Source organism: Chelmon rostratus, chromosome 4 (genome assembly GCF_017976325.1).
Source record: "Chelmon rostratus isolate fCheRos1 chromosome 4, fCheRos1.pri, whole genome shotgun sequence".
Taxonomy (NCBI): Eukaryota; Metazoa; Chordata; class Actinopteri; order Chaetodontiformes; family Chaetodontidae; genus Chelmon; species Chelmon rostratus.
In genome coordinates, this window is record NC_055661.1 from 16,073,322 (window position 1) to 16,092,634 (window position 19,313).

At 41.1% G+C, this 19,313-nt stretch overlaps 2 protein-coding genes across 3 annotated transcripts; both read right to left on the reverse strand.

Moving 5' to 3' along the window:
* Window positions 1–421: 421 nt before the first annotated feature.
* On the reverse strand, window positions 422–6,842 carry ptger3 (prostaglandin E receptor 3 (subtype EP3)). The gene is made up of 2 exons (XM_041936160.1): window positions 5,919–6,842; window positions 422–5,095 (listed from the first exon to the last, which is right to left on the reverse strand). The coding sequence occupies exons 1-2, from the start codon at window positions 6,768–6,770 to the stop codon at window positions 4,769–4,771; spliced, it is 1,179 nt and encodes a 392-aa protein (XP_041792094.1). The 5' UTR covers window positions 6,771–6,842; the 3' UTR covers window positions 422–4,768.
* A 1,672-nt stretch (window positions 6,843–8,514) lies between these two features.
* On the reverse strand, window positions 8,515–13,372 carry zranb2 (zinc finger, RAN-binding domain containing 2). Of its 2 annotated transcripts, XM_041935090.1 has the most exons (10): window positions 13,259–13,372; window positions 12,508–12,560; window positions 12,306–12,414; window positions 12,019–12,101; window positions 11,854–11,930; window positions 11,564–11,719; window positions 11,295–11,461; window positions 10,682–10,741; window positions 9,997–10,146; window positions 8,515–9,421 (listed from the first exon to the last, which is right to left on the reverse strand). In XM_041935090.1, the coding sequence occupies exons 1-10, from the start codon at window positions 13,312–13,314 to the stop codon at window positions 9,364–9,366; spliced, it is 969 nt and encodes a 322-aa protein (XP_041791024.1). In that variant the 5' UTR covers window positions 13,315–13,372; the 3' UTR covers window positions 8,515–9,363. The 2 variants fall into 2 exon arrangements, with proteins under 2 accessions (XP_041791024.1, XP_041791023.1); XM_041935089.1 differs by having other exon boundaries at window positions 8,515–10,146.
* Window positions 13,373–19,313: the final 5,941 nt, after the last annotated feature.

Consider the following 19,313-nt stretch of genomic DNA (forward strand, 5'->3'; position numbering starts at 1 on the left):
GACTGTTGTAGTAATGCACAGAGATGTTCTTCCGAGGAAAGCAATTACTATAAGTTTCAGGATTATTCATCTGTTCTATCAGTGCAAAGCCACTTATGATTAAACAAATGACCTCACTGGCAGGGTCGATCCAGTTATGCGATGATTAACGTGTTACTTTGCCTTTTTTTTTAAGAAAATGAGATGTAAAGCATGATGAAGATTGCTTGTCTTGAATGCAATATATAGCATATATTAAATACAGAATGTGTGCATATATATGAATTGCACTACAAAACAGTAATAGTACCAGACACCGTAGCCTCATGCATCCTATCACTTAACAAGATCTTCGCATGCAGTGACTTATTCGGTGTTAGTGGCACATATTTCCATTTATTGGCCCAGGGGAAACACATTGTACAACAAACAATAGCAGCCTACGCATGCTTTGAAATGACCAGCAGCATTTGACAAACACAACAGTGTTTGAAACATTCACCACTAAAAAACAAACACATCATTCTCAGTTTAACTATCATTCTTATATGTCAGGCAGTTTTATCACAGAAAACAGGACTGACCAGGATGGAAAATATTGTTCAGAACTCCACATTCAAGGTGTAAAATGGCTTTTGCTTAAGGGTGCTTCTAATTCGTCTTCAGTTTTGAGGATTTGCTACACATAAGAGGGATTATGAAAATTAAAATTAAAGCCAATTACAATCATTCTTCTTATTTTCTTTTTTGCCACAAAAGCACAACACATATTGAAAAAAATATGTTCATGTCCTTTAATACAGTTACAATGTTACACCACTACATACACCGAGAACATCGCAACAAAATGAATCAAAAGTGCATTGCATGTTGAACCGATAGAAGTCAAGTAGAGGACAAATACATAAAATACCAAAAGGACACTTTGATGGGTAGGTAGATACTTTTCATTTCACCTCTTGTTACGTAAGCTTATCTATGACAGACATGTCAAAAGAAGAGGATGCAAAATTTACAGCATTCCTCACCTGAGCGCACGGTGACAGGAAGAACAAGAGCTCTGACAAACAAACATGTGGGAGCGTGTAGATAGCCCTCATCCGAGAATCGCGTCTCAGAGTTCTTGTTTAACATTCACAAGCAGAGAGGCATAATATGACCAAATGATAAGAAAACGGACATCTGATAGACATCCGGTATTTATTTACATTCATCAGTGGAGCCTTGGCTGGTGGGCCAAACCTGTTTCCATTGTACTATCTGCACATGTGACACCATCCTGCACTCTTTAAATAGACTGGAGACACACTTTGCTTGTTGCACCTGCCCGGTTGGTTCTTCCCTGAATGATTACACTTAATGTTTGTCTTTTCATTGATTTGAATTTCGAAAATGGCTTTTCAAACAAGACTTACGGCTGCGGTTTCACACTGTTGAAGCTGAGCTTTGCTGCACATGACAGCAAAGGATCATCCTGCACCTTTACCAGTGAACTGCTCGTGGCACACACCATGTCAACTAGCTGGCCTAGTCTATGATTCCTTGATACCACATACACGACAAGGGGAAAAGGTTGTGTCAAGTTTTTCAGTTCTTTCTTGAAAGGACGTCTGCTGACTGCAGAACCTGTCCACATTTTCTATTGTTGACATGTATTCAATTAGTGATCAGATCCAACTCCAGAGGTTTACAGGAATTCAATGCCTTTCTGTTTTTCTGCCTCATTAAGGTTGATAGAGAAAGTGATTATTATGGCAAAAATATTTTTTCAAAGGCCTCATAAAGTAATCATCTGCATTCTAAAGCAGTCGACTGTAGGATTTCCAAGGAAGTTGAAAAAAAGAATTATGACTTATTAAACAGCTATGTGGAATAAACACTTGTTTAAAAAAATGCACATTAAAAACTGAGCACAAATGCAAAATGATCAAACATTTTTAGGAAACATCAAGTGACTCCTCAGCTCACGAGGCAATCAGTAAATCACTTCAATGCATTAGTGACTTGAGTGAGAGAGATGGAGCCAGCTGGCAATGCCGGATTCTCCGGACCTCATAAAGCCTGTTTCAAATCATTATGTAATTGTACACTCCTTTCCATGCTGGTGCTCGTTTGTTACTGCCCGCTGAAATGGCTTGTTTCATACAGACATGAACGCCACTCCAGCATGTGAGCACACCACACTCGTGAGCTTGAATTCATCGGGTCTTTTCTAAAAGCTTGTGTGTAATGTCGAGATTACTATGCAATAGCATGTTTGTAGCAGAGAGCAAACCAAAACCCGGACACACCTCCTAATGAAGCCAAACATCAGCTCTCATTACACCGTGTGGCTCAATAAAGTGGTGCGTGCAGATGTTTTCATAGCTCCCCTGGTTCAGATGAACAATTATGTTTCACAGAAAGCACTTCCTGTAACCATTTTGTAGGCTTTTACTCAGTCCATCGAAGAGAGTTGAAATGTATTGTGTTTTCAGTTTACAAAGAATAGATTACTATTCTGCCATTTTCCTCTCTACTGCTTGGGTTGGATTGGATGTAAGACCCCGGAGCATTAACAACCACATAAAGGCCTGAAGGGGATATTCCAGTGTGTAATTATTTTTCTTAACAGACGAGCGGGAAGCTTCAGAGTCTCCTGGACAGAAAACTGAGATAATTACATGACTCAAATTCAAGTGGAAGCTGATTGAGTCAGTCTTAAATTCCCCCATATCCCGCAGCAGCTTGAGAATAAATGCAATCATTGCTTTAAATGCATGTATAAAACCCCAGATGCTACTTTTGAGGTGTATATTAACTGCTGCACAAGGCTAGCATATGCTTGGAATAAGAGCTCATAATGCAGAGCCACGAGCTCAGTTAGTGCAGCATTAATTACTGTATGAAAACCCTGCTGCACACTCATGGCAATGAGCTCCAGAATGACCGTGAATAATGCCAAAGTATTGGTTTCTGTGCAACACACTGTTGACCATGCTCCTTTTACATTGTTTTCACTCACTAAACAAGGTTATTCATTTGAGTGGGAGAGTAAATGTCCATCTTTCACACAGGTTTTTCAGATAACAACTTCCTATACCACTGTCACTGAGCTTGTATGGATTCTCACGTTTGAAAGGCAAAGGCAAGACCGGGCAAGGCTGAGTGTAAATCTAATCTTGTTGGCTGATGTGCTGAGAAGGCAGAGTTGTGGTGTTGGTGTTGGGGTAAGAAATTGGCCCACACCCTGAGGGTTACCATGACAGCAAATGTGTCCGTCCTTCAGATGTGCTTTACCAAGATGCCGGACCTCTTCAAATACATTTACAGTGTGTACATTCAATGAGATGGTGCCATACATGACAACATCGAACCACCTCACTGAAAAGCACCCTCACTCTTCATCTGAGACATTGCACTGGACATTAACATTCACTTGCGTTTAGAGGTAGCATCAGGGCCCCAAGGATACGATTTGGCTGATGGGAAGAATAATGATGGAATGCTGAAGGACACGTTTAAGGCGATCACCACAGTACTAAAAGCATGAATTCATAGCACCCTGTAGAAATGCACTGATGTGACCACCTAACACTGTTGGCGTATGCACTCTCAGCACATTGTGTGTGACCGTTACACAAGCAGCTTCAATGCGCCAAAAAAACGCTTTTCAATCTTTTAAATTCTAAGGAGTCTTGTGTTTGAGACAGTATGGACGAGACTTTTTTAATTCCATTATATTTCTCCTCATCAGCCTTATGCCCAAAGAGCACTGATGTATTGATGTAAGCGGCCAAAAGACTGCAGCAATTACCTTTTTTTTCCTCCCAAAAGATTTGGCTGTTGAAATGAGGTACACTTATCATTACACACTGTGTACTTACAGAGGAAGAATAGTTTTAATCCAGTGAAACAAGCAAGGGCACTTTAACAGTGATGGCTGCAGCCCTGTCACTATAGTATCAGACCACCCTGTCATTCACAGTCTCTTAATGTTGAACAGCACAAATCTACGGTCCTTTCCCTAACACACTTAAACATTCGTAACAGTGGCCATGAAGTTACTCTGAAAGAGAGAATAATTGCACAACAGTTTACCAGAGCATTCATGTTCACACACTTCACATTTCATAGTCCTGGCTGCTAGCCGAGCGACACCACATACAGCATATTCTAAACTTTACAACAACTGATACCCAACAGACACTAATAAATAATCTTACAATCAACAAGTGGCTCCAGTTTAGGATTTGCATTTTTCTTCTGAATGATGACCCATCATTAAACAAAGTTGTTACATTCCATGTAAGATATGACAAAGCTATTTACAACTTGGTATAAGCAATTTACAGTTTCTCTCTTCATTTACAGACATTCAGAAAAAACATTTGTCCTTTAGTTGGATTATGGCTTCAAGTTGTTGAAAGCAATGACTCAGTTCAAGTTCGGTTAGAGTCACCCATATTCAATTCCTGGGACTGGGAGATGTTCTTATTAAACTGAAAACTAGCAATGAGAGAGTTCCTGGCAGCCAAAAGCAGGAGATGACCGGGTCATGCATCCACATGCTGGTTAGGTGAATGTGTTTTCAGCAAAACAAATGCACCCAGAGAACGATCGACTGGTTCTCATTAACAGTGCAACAGAGACTACTCTTGTCACCCTTTGCACAATATCCCTTTGTGGAGGACATGGAGAAAAATTTCATCCCCATGTTTTTCACAACAATAGTGTATCCATTTTCACATCCATCCAATCAGTCCCCGGCTTCAAAGTCACAAGATTGCAATTCCTGTCAAAGCGTGACTTAGCTGCTTTGTGGTTTATGAAGGCTGTTTCCTTCGTGGTTCTGCTTGTTAAGAGCATCCAACGTCAGCTGGGTCTCCTTCCGATCCTCTATGGAGCAGTTGGACACGGCGTTAGCCACGATGCAGACCTTGCGCAGGAGGATCTCCCTGAAGAGCAGATAAACCCACGGGTCAAGGATCTGGTTGAGGGAGGCCAGGCGGATCGCCGTCAGGAAAAAGTTACAGTCTAAATGGACATCCCGGCCAGGGGTGTGATTGGAGGTCACTGCTGTTGAATTGCACTCGTGGGAGGATACCTGGGTGGAGATCATCCTCAGCATCAGGACCTGAGGAGGGAGGCAGGCGCAAGCCCAACAAAGGCATGTCACTGTCTGCATTACGAAACAAGGTACACTATATTTACTGAAAGAATGAGGACAATGAGATCTACATTATATTATATGCACACTTGTTGGCTGAGAATTCATAGTTGGGGATTTTGTGGGCAGTCTGCTTTACATTCAATATCTAATATGACACTAATGTCAAGACAATCCTGAACAGCAACAGTATCAAACCACTAGGAGAAAAACATGATGTTCACACTCTAACTACTCACTGTCTGCCATCAGTGGCTTCTATTAATATCCCTGGTGGGACTATTAAATATGTGACTGACAATGCATGACCTCATAGCACACTGAGCAGACCCCCGAACAGGACCTGGCTAAGTAGATTGGTCCTTAATGGAAACTGGCAGCAGCATTTCAGAGGAATCATACATGACAGCATTTATGTGACTTGCAAGTATGAGTTTGTGTGTGTGTGTGTGTGTGTGTGTGTTTGGGGGGTGGGGTGGCTGATTGAATGAGTGATTGGGAAAACCAAGTGTACGCTCTTGCTTCCTTTTGCTGTCCTGGCAACAAGAGATGAAGCAGAGACACAAGGATCTCCAGCTGCTTGTGACAGGCAGCTGACAGCGACACCCTTTTAAAGGTCTCAACTAAACTGTGAATTATGGCACCGACCACTTTATCATATTAATACAAGGTCTTTCACTGTGAGAGAAAACAGTTTTGCATAATTGCATCACATCCTCACTTTCATATGGTCATAGGGACTATTGTTTGAAAGATGAAAGAAACAGGCTGCAGTCGCCTGAAAACATACCAGCAGAGGAGACCAGCATATAAGCAGGACGCACATAATCCCTAACAGCTGAATGACGGTCTCCGTGGTGAGCCGTTCCCACTGTTTTGAAGACTGAGACGTGCCAGACTTCGTTTTACACCGGATAATCAAGCCCCGGATCGTCACCACATTGCAGGAGAGAGTGACAAGCAGAGAGAAAATCCCAAGTACGGCGAAAGTGACGGCGAAAAACATATTGCCCGGGACTTTTCTGTCCCCCGTGCTGATGAAGCACCAAGTGCCCGGCCACTGGCGTGTGTATTCCCCGACCCCTGCAATGGGCAGCAGCGCGAAGAGCAACACGAGACACCATATGACAGCCAGAGTCTGCTTTGTCACACTTGTCTTCATGTTATTGGAGTACCAGTGGGGGTTTGTTATCGCCATAGCCCTTTCAATTGCCATGGCACTGGCCAAGAAGAGAGCGCACAGGCCAAAAGTTGTCATGCAGACACCGAAAAAAGCGCACAAATTGCCAGATGAGTCAATACGCTCCCATTTCAGATCAGCTCGGTAGACTGATATTACTATTGGACTCGTCAAAAGCTGTCCAAACAGATCAGTCAGCGCCAGCGATCCAATGCAAAGCAAGAACGACTTTTTCCTTTTATTCTCCTTCTTTCTGTAAGATATATACACGAGGATAAGAGCTAATGTGTTGCCCACCATGCCGGTGATCATCATGGTTATAGGGAAACCAACTGATACAGATCCACAACTGGAATTCTTGGTGACATTGCCTTCGCGCAATGACTTGGAGACGTTGGCACCCAGCATCTCTCCAATAGTGGTTTGCACGCCCTCTAGATAATCACAAGCGTCCCTACTCATCCTTTCGGAAAGGTAAAGTCCATATGCAGCTGAAAACCCATGGGTGTGCGTCTGGCATCCTCTCGCGCTCCAAATTGCTTCTACTGAATGCAGTGCGTAAATGCGCGTCGGGTCCTGTACGCGCTGGAGGCGGGACTACCTAGAAAAGCGCCCAGAGGAAGCAGCTGAAGCTGCATATGGTTTTATACACACTTGCTAAATCATAAACTCGATTTTGGAGACCTTGTAGAATGTCTGTGTTATGGTAATCTTAGTTCATTAACTGTTTATTTACAAGTAGAGGCTACGGCACTTCAGATGAATGTCACATTATCACAGGCGCACCTGCTTCGGAAATCACATCTTGGTGAAGCAACAGTGTCCTTAAGCCTCTGAAAGCAGAGCTACAGTATACTGACAGGGTTACAAGTGGAATGTAATAAATCATTAGGCTACCTCCGGTCTGCGATCATTATGGGGAAATTCACATTCAAGGAAATTAAGTTGTGCATCATTTCTCAGATATCTAAACCAATTAATATGAGGCGCACCTTTGATGAGGTTTAGGGCTGTAGGCTTTTACAAATGCATTCTGTATTATTGTATTCATTTTACTCTATAACAATTAGGCTCATATTACATACATATAAAAAATGTTTTTTAAATTATTTAACTACCTACTATTAATACACAGACGGCACGTTTAGGTGCTCTTCCCCTAGAACAGTATCACTCTCAGCATTCTATAATAATGCCAACCTTAATTTTATTAAGAAAGCCAATTAATCTTAATTTGAACACTTTGTAGTGAAACTATTTGACCCCGAGAGTGCAACCCGTGACATTATGTATCAGGCCTTGAAAATAACAGGTGTTGGCGACAATACTATTAACCTTCCGGCCTTAATTTTCTACTTTATTAAACACATAAATATAATCAGGCCTCCTTCTGTTAAACTCAGCAACAAGTGCCACCTGTTGACCTGAATGAGAATAACACGGCGGTGATCCGCATGCACGAGCCCCTTGTTCAGCACTCCGTTACCACGTTTTCATGTTTAGTTTTATCTTGAGCGGAGATAAACCAGTTTATCCTATCGATAGGCAGAGCTAGTTTCTGTATGAAACAAAATATCTGCTAAACCTCGCGTGTATGGCCAAATGTATCAATAGTAATGCCTACTTTGTGACCTATAGCAATGAAACCACATTTCATCGGCAAATAGTTAAAAAGTTACCCCGCTAATAGAAAACAATGCTAGTAAAGGCTCGTTACTTAGCAACGGCGGAGTCAGGTAAGCTGCTTGTAACGTTGGTCACTAGTTTAGCTGTAAGGAGCCTATGTAACGTTATAGGAGCAGAAACTTTCCCTCCGGGACTACTGTCAAACTTACCACTAACCAAACACAACAGAAAGACCGCCTTTGTTACTGTACCGTTACATTTGTCTGCCACGCTTGAATTTACTCAGCAAATGCCGGTACTTTAGCGCTAGCATCTACCTGTTAGCTAACAACTTCATTAACTTCAAGATTGACTCCTGTGCCAACCCTTTAATGGCGCTCTTACGATACTTCAGCTTAAAATCATTTCACTGTTGTTGATATCTGTTCACTGGTGTCCTCTGGCTACTCATCTCTAGCATAATGATGCTGATGATGATGAGACACATCTGTCGGAATCAGCAAACACTAAAACAGCGCTAACCTGAGCAGGTCTCTCAAGAGTTTCCAGCTTTAGCTCGGCCAAATCAAACACAACAAAGAACGATTTCAACAGGATTTTATTTACACGTGTACATTTGAGTTGTTTTACCAATAAAAAGACTATACTGCCACATTCTACCATAAATCAGGAAATACTGTATGATGTTCATTCTTGATGTACTGATCTGAAGCGCAGAAATCTGTCACTTAAATTCTTTAGTTACCCAAGAGACTAATGAATAGGAATAACTGAGTGGTAAACTAGCCGTCAATTGTGTAAAGAAAAAAGAAAAACCAAACATTTAAACCTAATCCAAAGAATGCTGAACTTACTGCCATTTACTTAAAACAAGCAATATCAAAAAGTAAAATACTTACCTTGAAAACACAAAGTATATATTTATCAGAAAATAAAACAAATGGGCCAAAATTCATTGCTACATCTCTGGTATTCTAAATTGGTGCTTAAGTACTTCTTATTTTGTTAAAAAAAAAAGTATTAAAAAAAACAACAAAAACATCTCAGATGTTTCCTAGGGCCAAAAAAAAAAAAAAAAAAGTAATCCAAAATGTTTACTTGAATTTCTCCACAGATGAATAGAATAAAATGTACTGCCACAAAGATGGGTTTAGAATGGGATACAGCCTCTTCACAGGACCAAACATTTATGTTTATTGGACACCTGTAGTTACAGACACTTCTCACAGATCGGGGTGTATGTGGTTTTAAAAAGGGAGCATGTAATGATGACGGCAGAGAGAAGTCACGTTGCCGTGGTCTTTTTTGAGGGAAGTAAGACTTTTCTATGAAAATGAACAGCATACTGAAAGGATGTGGTTGTTTTCCTCGCAACACAACATGCACTTGTACTAAGGTTCCTTTTCTTGTTTTAAAGGCTGTAATAAAGTTATTTCTTTTTTGAACTGGAGCCAGAATGGGAGGATCCAGAGGACTGGTCGCGGCACCTGCAATCACACAAACACCATGGGAAGAAGTACAAGGTCAGCAGGCCCAGCAATTAACATTTAGTTCTGCATACATCAAACAAGTACAAGCGCACAACCATAGACTGTATATAGAGTAATGGACTACGTTTTGCATTTCTGGGGTCGCCTGTTTTTCTCTAAATGGGATCCTAACTTACAAAACGAACATCATGCTGTATTGAAGAAGACCTGAAACTAGCTGAGACCATAAACCCTTTCGGGAAATGTTTACTGAGATAATAAGTCAAGTGAGAAGTACGGTCATTTCTTTATAGATTCATGTACAATTGGACTCCTTTTTGCAACCAGTGGATTCGAACCCTGCTGGCCACTAGAAAGAATGCAGGTTTAAGGTACTTCTGCTTCGGCTTCACTTTTCAGACCCGGAAGCGACATCCAATAATGTATATACAGTCTATGGGCACAACATATAAATAAAACAATATAACAGGGCAAAATGTGAACATATTTCAGTAATTCTGAAATCCCATAAGCGAGGCGACAGTTGTCTAACAAAAATCAGTGCCAGTGTGGTATTCCACAGAAACCCAAACCTTTCGGACGAACGTGATCTAGAACGCCTCCTCTTTCTCCCTCCAGATGAGGACTTGGAGCGACTGCGCTTCTGTCTCCTCTCAGGTGAGGAGGAGGGTGAGCGGGACCTCTTCTGCGGAGAGGAGCCCTTTCCAGACCTGGAGCTGGATCTTTTAGAGGAATAAACCAAGCAGTGAGGTCAGTAAGGTCAAGACAGAGTCTCACCAGCGTGGGCATTTATCAAGCTTCTCTGATTAATGTCACTATGGTACTAAGAAGACCGAAGACGCTGTAAAGCTCACTGAATAAGGTGTCCTCAAAATAGTTTAAAAGCTCGGAAATTTTTGGCTTCTTTTGAATACACTGACATAACTGAGTGGGCAAAGCCTGCACCAACTCCCGAGACGCTTGATGAAGACCCCAGATGTCTAGTCAGACTTTTGAGCCTTGGTAACACTAGGGCTCAATGCAGGTAATCAGATGGTGTACTTGTTATACTCTCAGGCCTAACTAAAACTAAAAATAACCCTACAATCATGTGACTGAAAATCGCAATAGCAGTTTATGAGTTTAGACTGGGGACTGTATTGGAGGAAGCACTATCCAGTCTTAGTTAAAACTTCAGCAAGTTAATATGACTGTTTTGGAGCTTTCAGCCCCATACATACACTCTCTAAGGGAGAGAGTGCATGCCACCTCATTCACCTGGAGTAGGACCTCGAGCGAGATCCAGACCTGGAACTGGATGAGCTTCTAGAGCGGGACCTGAAAGACAAAAAAAAACAGAACCTTTCCAATATTTTCTGAGCAAGAACAATAACTACATGGATCACAGGGCAAGGTACACACACAAATCTTGAGAAATACTTAAAGAAAACTATTTTTTCATACTGTATAGCATAACTGATGAATAAATATTCAGAACACAGCATATGTATGAGAGTTTGGAGAAATAACCAATGAAAGAGAAAGACAACTAAACTGTATGCAGCAACTCCTTCAGAATGGAGCAGATGAATTAACAGATAAGTGCAAAAGGAGAACCGGAGTCCATTTCAAGACTACAACATCAATAATGCATTCCTTCCATCTGAAGCCATAGGCGTCTTAAAACACAAACACAAAATATATTATCAAGAAAGATCATTCAGTCTGCACATGGAGTTTCTGACACCACAGAGGGGGAGGAGTTGAGAGAAGAGAAAACAACAAATCAGCATTACAGGACATGTAATTGATGTTGATCAGTAAATCAGAAGGAAGATTGAGCTGATACTGACATTTTGCCCGGAGTTACCCTTGACCTGTACCCTTTTACCTGGACCTCGACCGTGAACTGGAGCTGGAGGAGCGCGACGATGAGCGGGAACGGGAGGAACCCGAGCGGCTGCCCTTTTTCTTAGCTGGCTTGTCATCGTCATCATCATCACTGGCATCCAGGTCATATTTTGACAGGTCTCCATCTTCATCCTCATCATCATCATCCTGGAGAGGAAGAGTTTTTTAAATTGCATTGTACTTGTCTAGTATTATGTAAAACTTGTTGTTTTTTTTTTTGAATTTCCAGCTCCAGCCACCCATCCTTACATCCAATTTGTATTTGGAAAGGTCACCATCTTCATCCTCTTCCTCGTCTTCTTCCTCCTCCTCATCAGCTTCAGGTTTTGCTACTTCCTTCTTTTCACTTTCTTTTGAGGATGTGCTGTTGGGCTTTCCACGATACTTCTTCTTTTTCCTACCAAACTGTGACATTAGAAACAAGCATGTTCATACGCTTTAGGGACTACCTGCCAAACACTTGTATGCCACAAGTATGTTAGCTGAAATGCTGTTAGCTGTTTCAATCATCAAACATTACACTTTCAGCTGGGACTCACTTCATCGTATTCACCATCAGATTCCTCCCGTTCAATGTATTCCACATTCTCCCTTTCATTGAAACCTCCACCATAACCTGAAATGCAAAGAAATTCAAAAAGCGATGAATAACAGGCATTCGAAAGCAAACCAAAATCTGACAAAATACATATTTATTGAGATACCTGTTCTCTCTTCAAGCTTGGCATATTTTGGTGTGTTACACATATTGCACTCTGACCTTCTAGCCCAATTCACATTGCCACACCTGTATGAAAACAAGAGGGAAAAAAAGCATCTGTAAAAACTGGAGTTATTAAAAAAGAAAGAGAAAGAGAGATTATGACCATGCTTACTAAGACGCATAATTTACTTTTGTGTTTTGCTCATTAGAATAGTTTTGTCTACTTGCTCCAGTGTCCAGTTAATCAAACATTTTGGTAGTCCTGTATGATTTTCCTTAAACACGTACGTTTTGCATTGCCAATCATTAGCACTGAATAGGCCTCTACTCTTCTCAGCCAGAGTTTTCCCAATCTCTGTTCCTCCTGCTTTCATCATCTTTGCCTCTGTGGTTTTCTCTGTGGAGACAACAAAATAATTTTTAGTACAGCAGCTTTTTTGAAAGGGTGTGTTAAGCTTCTGCAAGATATAATAATTTGCATAGTACTCACCCCTGCCACATCTGTTACAACTAGTTCTTCTTGCAAAGTTCACGTTTCCACACCTTCAAAAGCATTGAAAATAAATGAATTCTAATTATAGATAAGGCTTGAGCTTGTTATTTACTCATTCAGGCACGAATCGGGTGCAGACAAGCAAGATAAATAGCTGTAGGTTTATTTATTTTTCACGTGCCACACCGTTAGCTCCAAACGCTAGTCTTTCGTTGGACACCCTGTATCAAAGGCCTGAGCACTGGCAACTGCAGCTGGCTTGTCTATCACTCCAGACGTTTTCGATGCAGTTCATCTGCAACATGATACTGCTGACTACCCAACTTAGACTCCACATTCATGACAACTTGGCTTCTACAACATTGTAAACACCACCCACAATAGTGAGTGCGGACTCTCATCCCAACCCACAGAAGCTAACTATAGCTAACTTGCTATCTCATAAGTGCGCACACTAATAACAAATTAAGAATCCCTGACACATATGTCCAAAACATGTCCCCCCTCCCGTAAATGCACGCTTGTTATGGCCTGCTTATCCTGCTTACGGTGTAAGTAAAGGGGTAGAAATAAAGTGAAAGTTAGCTGGTTTTGTTAGCTAACGTTAGCGGGAACCGCATCTTACAAGGCCAAAGCTAACTAACGTCTGTCTGTTAGCACGACCAGTTAATTCAGCAAACATCTGCTGCTACGTTTGACCAGCCAGTAAATAAAATGTAAATATGTTCCAAGTGTGAGGAGTACTTACTTTTTATCAGGGCAAATCCAGTCCCCGTCGCTGACTCGAAAACTCTTCCCCGACATGTTTGTGCCCGTTGACACTGACTAGCTCGCTAGCACTGGCAGGGTGTGCTCAGTGTGTTCATGCAGCAATAGTTAGCTCGGCGCCTCCCCCTCCCTCCACTGCCGCCTTCAGTTGCTTTTCTGTAGCTCTATATACTCACCTTTCCCTGCTTATAATTTGAAATACACATTGTGACATATTTTGCACGATAAAAGCTGTAGGTCTTTGGACACCAAAGCTTCTTTATGCACCAGTGTAAGGATACATGTAGCCTACTGTTATAGTAATACTTTGTTTACCAAACTACTGACACAATAATATGCTATTTGACACTAAGAGACTGATATTTCAGAAAACACGTGAATGCAACATTGACAAATGACAGACCGGTTTTTCTTAAGAAACGTTGTAACATGCAAATGAGGTATTATCATCAGAAATATTTGCACCTTTATTGTTTTTATTGTTCTTATTTGCACCTCCATTTGCCATTTGCACTCTCCCCTTGTGTGTTCTGAAGAGCTTCTGTAAGAGTAAATTTCTCCAGTGTGAGATCAATAAAGTCTTATTTTATCTTAACCTAAAGTATTGTGGTATTAAAGCTTACAGGACTCTGTCAGTTTTTCTACTCAGTTAAATATATAAGTTACATGCCATGTAAAGATCACAGTAAACAGGCTACAGATTCTAGGAAATACTAAGATAATACAAAATCTATTGTGGCTATAAAACTGCTATTGATACACTTTGCATCCCTTTATCTATAGCCTAATATTTCCTTTGGGATAAACCCCCTTCATCACATACTCGAAAAGCAGAGTTTATATTTTCAAAGAGGAAATGAGGGTTCATAGACAGAGGGGTAAACTACTGATATTGGGTTTAAAATACGAAAGTCAGCATTCACTTTGTGATTTACAATATGTGCCTATATGTTTGAAAACAGAGATGAAAGAACAAAAAGACTGAGGCAGTGGATGTCCAGATGACAGTAATTTAGCTCAAGACCGATTCAAGATCAATTTTGGATGAACAGTGTTGTTGACTCCACATTATTCCTCCTTTAGGGAAATGATCAGTGCTGTTCACGCCACATTATCCCTCGTTTAGAGGTTCAGAATCCAAATAGGGGAGTTTGACATCCAGATCGTGCCAGCTCTGTTTTCTTGCAAAGCCAGTACTACCCACTAGATGGCAGTTAATGCCAGCATTTACCACTGCACATGTCCACTGATCCCTCTACTTTGTTATGGTCTATGTGGCCTGCTCACGCATTGGCAATGATTGTGCTTATTCATTTACATAAGGGCTGTGTAAAGTTCTGGTGTGCAAAACCAGGAACTTCAAGAAGGCAGCAATGTGTGTGCTTAAGTGTACATCTCTGAATTCTATACATTTATGTAATAGTTATGTACTGTACCGTAGTACTCCTTAGAATAATATTTACCTAAAGCAGGAGTAAATATGATAAAATTTAGATTGGAGTTTTGCAGAATATGCTCTTCGTATTCTGTCAAGGTGATAAAGAAACACTTCAGTGACCATTGCTGTATACTTTTTGTAATACTTATAGATGAATCAAATGTACTCAACATATATGGACAAGCTTTTAGGACCATGCTCTCAGTACACCATTGGTGGGTTATGTTGTTAGTGAACCATTCTGGCTGGGCGTTGCATAAATTGAACAGGTCCCTCAAAAGATCTCTGATACTATGTGGCAGGTAATTGTAAAATGGTGTTGCGACACCTATGACAGTAATTTTTACAGACATCAAAGTCCTGTAATACTTGATTATAGTGACATCATTATGCTGAAATTGAAGGGTTGGTGAAGTTTCTACTTATTGGAGGTGTCTGTCAGTGGCATAGATTCATAGAATATCCCTCAGAATATCTTAAAATGAAGAACATGGATAAAGTCCTCTCATGGTCTTCCAGTAGTCTGTGCTGAAACAAAATGAGTAGATGGAAAAAGGTTTGCAATTTATGCACAGTAAGAAATGAAACTATTTCTCTAGTTAAGGATGAAAATCTGGCTGAGGCCTTTATATTCGTGGTTGTGATACACACATATGAACCACGGCCATTTGTGCCATGTAATCCCATACCAATATGAGCAAAGTTAATGTACAAACCATATGCATTGTAGGAATAAAAGCCCCAATCACCTGAGGTTTATTACCTTTAATTCTTTAGTTACAAATTAGAACAATATTAGATAATGTTTTTTTTTTCTTTCAATCAGCTGACAGAGTCAGTCCAGTGACTCTGGCACAAAACATTTCATAAGTGGCTGTAATAGGAACGGGAGCTAATTTCACTGCTGTTAATATGAGCGTAGTTAAGATGCAGGAAGCAGCTCACCATATGCTGTTGAGATGTAAACGCTATTAATGAGGAGGAGGCTTTAAGTTGCAGTTATTTCTCACACCTAACATGAAAACAACTGCTACAGTTTAAGTACATGCCAGAGCTTGGGCTGGTCTAGAATCGTCCTTGTCCACCCAATCTGCTGTCGGTCAAAGTCAAAGACCCTTTGAGGTCGCTGTCGCAGCTGGTCCATGACCCCGAGGCCACACCAGTAGCCATTTCACTGTTTCAACTGGAGTCTATTACTTTCTTTTCTTCGCCCTCTGTTCCCTTTGCCTACTTTTGACACGGGCGAAATGACATTGTTGAGGCATGTCCCTTATGTCTGGGACAAGATAGGTTTATATAATTGAGTACACTTGAGATTAACTGAACACGATGTTTTAATCATACATAGTTTTAATCATCATGTATCTGTTAAGGAGACATGTACTTGATTTATGAGCCCCACACAAGGTTTATTGGGACTGTAGGGACCCAGCAAAAAAGGGTATCAGAGTCAAGAGAGATGCATTTTATGATTCAGCTTCTGTCTGTTAAAGGAAATGACTGTTGGACCTTCTTCAGTATAATTCATAACATCATACACAGAGGCCAAAAGTTTGATATTGCATGAAAACAACAGCATAGACACACACAGACTGATATTTGTTCATGATGAGGCATCCTCTCTGTTCTATTCTGAGTCTTCTTTACTTCATCGAAGTCGTTTTTCATAAAGGAAGCCTCTTTTCTTCCCACTGATAGCGCAGGAGCCATCTCTACTCGCAGCTTTGCAGCTGAGGATGTACTTTCTGCTAGCTTTCAGTGTTTGCATGGAAAAGAATGAGGGGAGATATGAAGCAAATGAAGGCATGAATAACTAATAAGGAGACATTGCCAGTGCTGTAGTATGTTTGTGGCACAGAGTTGCAAGAAAGATTCAGTGAGGAGTCAGGCAATTAAATAGCACTTAGATAAACATTGTCCAATTGCATTGAAGTGGCTGCATTGGTGTTAATGTTTTCCTAATTTTACCGTGTCCTTTTCTGGCCAATGTACAGCCAACCATCTGATGATGTCCTGGGTCAGCAATAAGAGAGCTTTTTCATGGGTGTCAATGAGGCTTTGGCGCGGCTGACACCGTTTTCTAGCCCAGTGGCTGGTTATGGCTGAAAGTTCATGCACAGCAGTGTCTCTGACAGGGAAAGGCAGCCATGTCTGTAGGTTTGGAAAAACCTGCTGCAAGCCACCACGGCTTTCCAATCCTGACAGATGGCTCGAGCTGTTCCCAAGGAAAGGGTGAGGACGAAGAGTTGGAGCATTGGCGCACTGCACCCACCGTTCTTATCTCAGTATCATGATTCAGCATTAATCAGTAGGGTGACATGCATTTCCCACACACCAAACAAAAGTCAGCTTTGGGGCTGTTTGTTAACTGGATGCAATTTGATCCTCGGCCCTTATGAGGCATGTTGTGTGTCTGTGTGTTTCTGCACATTTGCCAGAGAGATGGCCCTGTGTGCGTTCACACTTAACTAGGGTAGCTAGTGGTAGGTGAACTGTAAGGGGCCACTGAACTCCATCAGAATTATATAACGCAGACTACTGCACAGTGAAACAGCTCGTGTTGGGAGATGTGCTGCTGCATTGTGTCCTATCTCCTGTCCTCTCATCCGGTCCTTATCACTAAAGCACATTCATTTTGGGAGCCAGAGAGCATGCATTTTACAATCCAGTCTCACCACTTCTTGTAAAAGCAATCTACAAAGCATGATATGATGTGTAAAATTTAAGGTAATAAATCTACTGTTTAGCAGCAATAAAATGCAAGATGGAGAGAGTAACACTGGATCATCAGCTTTGATTGTGTGAGTGCAATAAAGCACTTCATGTCAAGCGTTCATCTACTCCTGCTGACAATTTGAATCCATTTGTGTTGATATACTTTTTTTAAACTAATTCCAACTGCATTTTTATAAGTTTATTAGTCACTATAGGTAATGCCTGTGGTCTGAAGAACTATCAGAAGCATGTTTTGAGCAGAGACAATCATAACTCGTTGAGCTTGCAGGTGATCTTGAGCATTGCTCAGTGACAATATCAATGTGTCAAGTCAACCAGGTCAGGACTGGAGGAGTGATGTTGGTACAAACCCGGAGACTAGACATTGTTCTTCACGCCGAATCAGAGAATCCCACAGATAAAGTGCCTACAGGGCGAGAGGTGATCTCACTTGATGAGTCCCGTGTGTCTGTACAAAATGCAATATATAAAACCCCTGCTTCCATTACGGCAAGGCCAGCGGGACGTTCTCAATGCCATTTCTCAAATGGTTTTGTCAGGTTTGTCGTGGAGACTCCAGTTTAATTGCTGCACATCACTTTTGGGAACCTGTTGAAGAGGAAAGAAATCAATGTCCCTTCTGCTCAAACTCCAGGCAGAGAAAGCGAGTATCTCTCACCCTGAAGCCCTTTGTGTCTCCGTGTGACTAAAATATGAACTGGGAAATCTAAAAAGTACTGAATTCAGCAGAATACTACTTCAATCATGAAATATCTTTTAGTCCTTTCATTAAGGCTTAATTGAGTGTAATTTGAGATGCACATTCTTTGTCTGCCTAAGCTGTTTTTATACATTTGATGATAAAGCTGAATCAGCCTTTAATCAATTACAAAACCTTTTTCATGAAACAATCCTCATATTTTATAGTGCTGTGGTGCTTGTTGGATGTTGTATATTCTGGTGGAAAACGAGATCGGTAGAGTGAAGGGAAATTGACAGATGGACAGAGAAAAGTAAGAGGAGATGGGTTCACAGTAAACAATACTCAGACTGTAATTAAGTGACCTGACTTCAATTAGAAGCATTATGTGTGGAAAATTGTTTTTGCGGTTTGATGCAGTCAGCCGTTGCATTTGATCCCACAATTCTTCTCCCGTTATCTTTAACCACCTCATTGCTCTTTATTCACTTCAAGTTTCCCGTCAGCACCTCACTGCCGGGCTGACAGTTACTGAGGAGGTAATCTGATTGCCTTGTAACAATGGCTAATGCAGGAAAATGGGAAGCAGCTTCAGCGCAGTCTTGGCCTATGCGTCATCTGGCTCCGCTGTTGGCAGTGACATAGTCCTGGCAGTGGGGTGATTAATGTGATAGGTGGAATTTGTCTCGTTATGTTGACACCGGCTAATAAATGCCTTGTAAACAGCCAGTCACAGCTGTTAATGCATCATCATAATCCAGGATTAGGAGGTGCCAGGCATGGCCAATAAATGCAATTAGGCACTGACAAAATTAATTCGCGCATACTCTGACTTTCCTGCACCCTGTCCATTCTGAGCGAAACTCAAGTGTGCCGTGTGATTCTTCACGGGGTCGCAAGGGGATAAGTGCGCTGAAAATCTCCTTAAATAAAGAATATCTAACTCCATTTGTGTTCACGACAATGCATAATTTGTGGACTATCAACTCCAAATGAGATTGAAATGAAAACAAATATCCCTGCTTTGCTCCTCTAATCTTTTTGGAATTATGGAATTACCAACAAGGGAGTCGGCTTGGAATGGAAAAAATTGAAGGAGAACACTGCACCCGGACCGAATATAAGTGTGAAAATGTTATCAAGCTCAAACTCATCATGCAAATGTATTTTATTCTTACACCC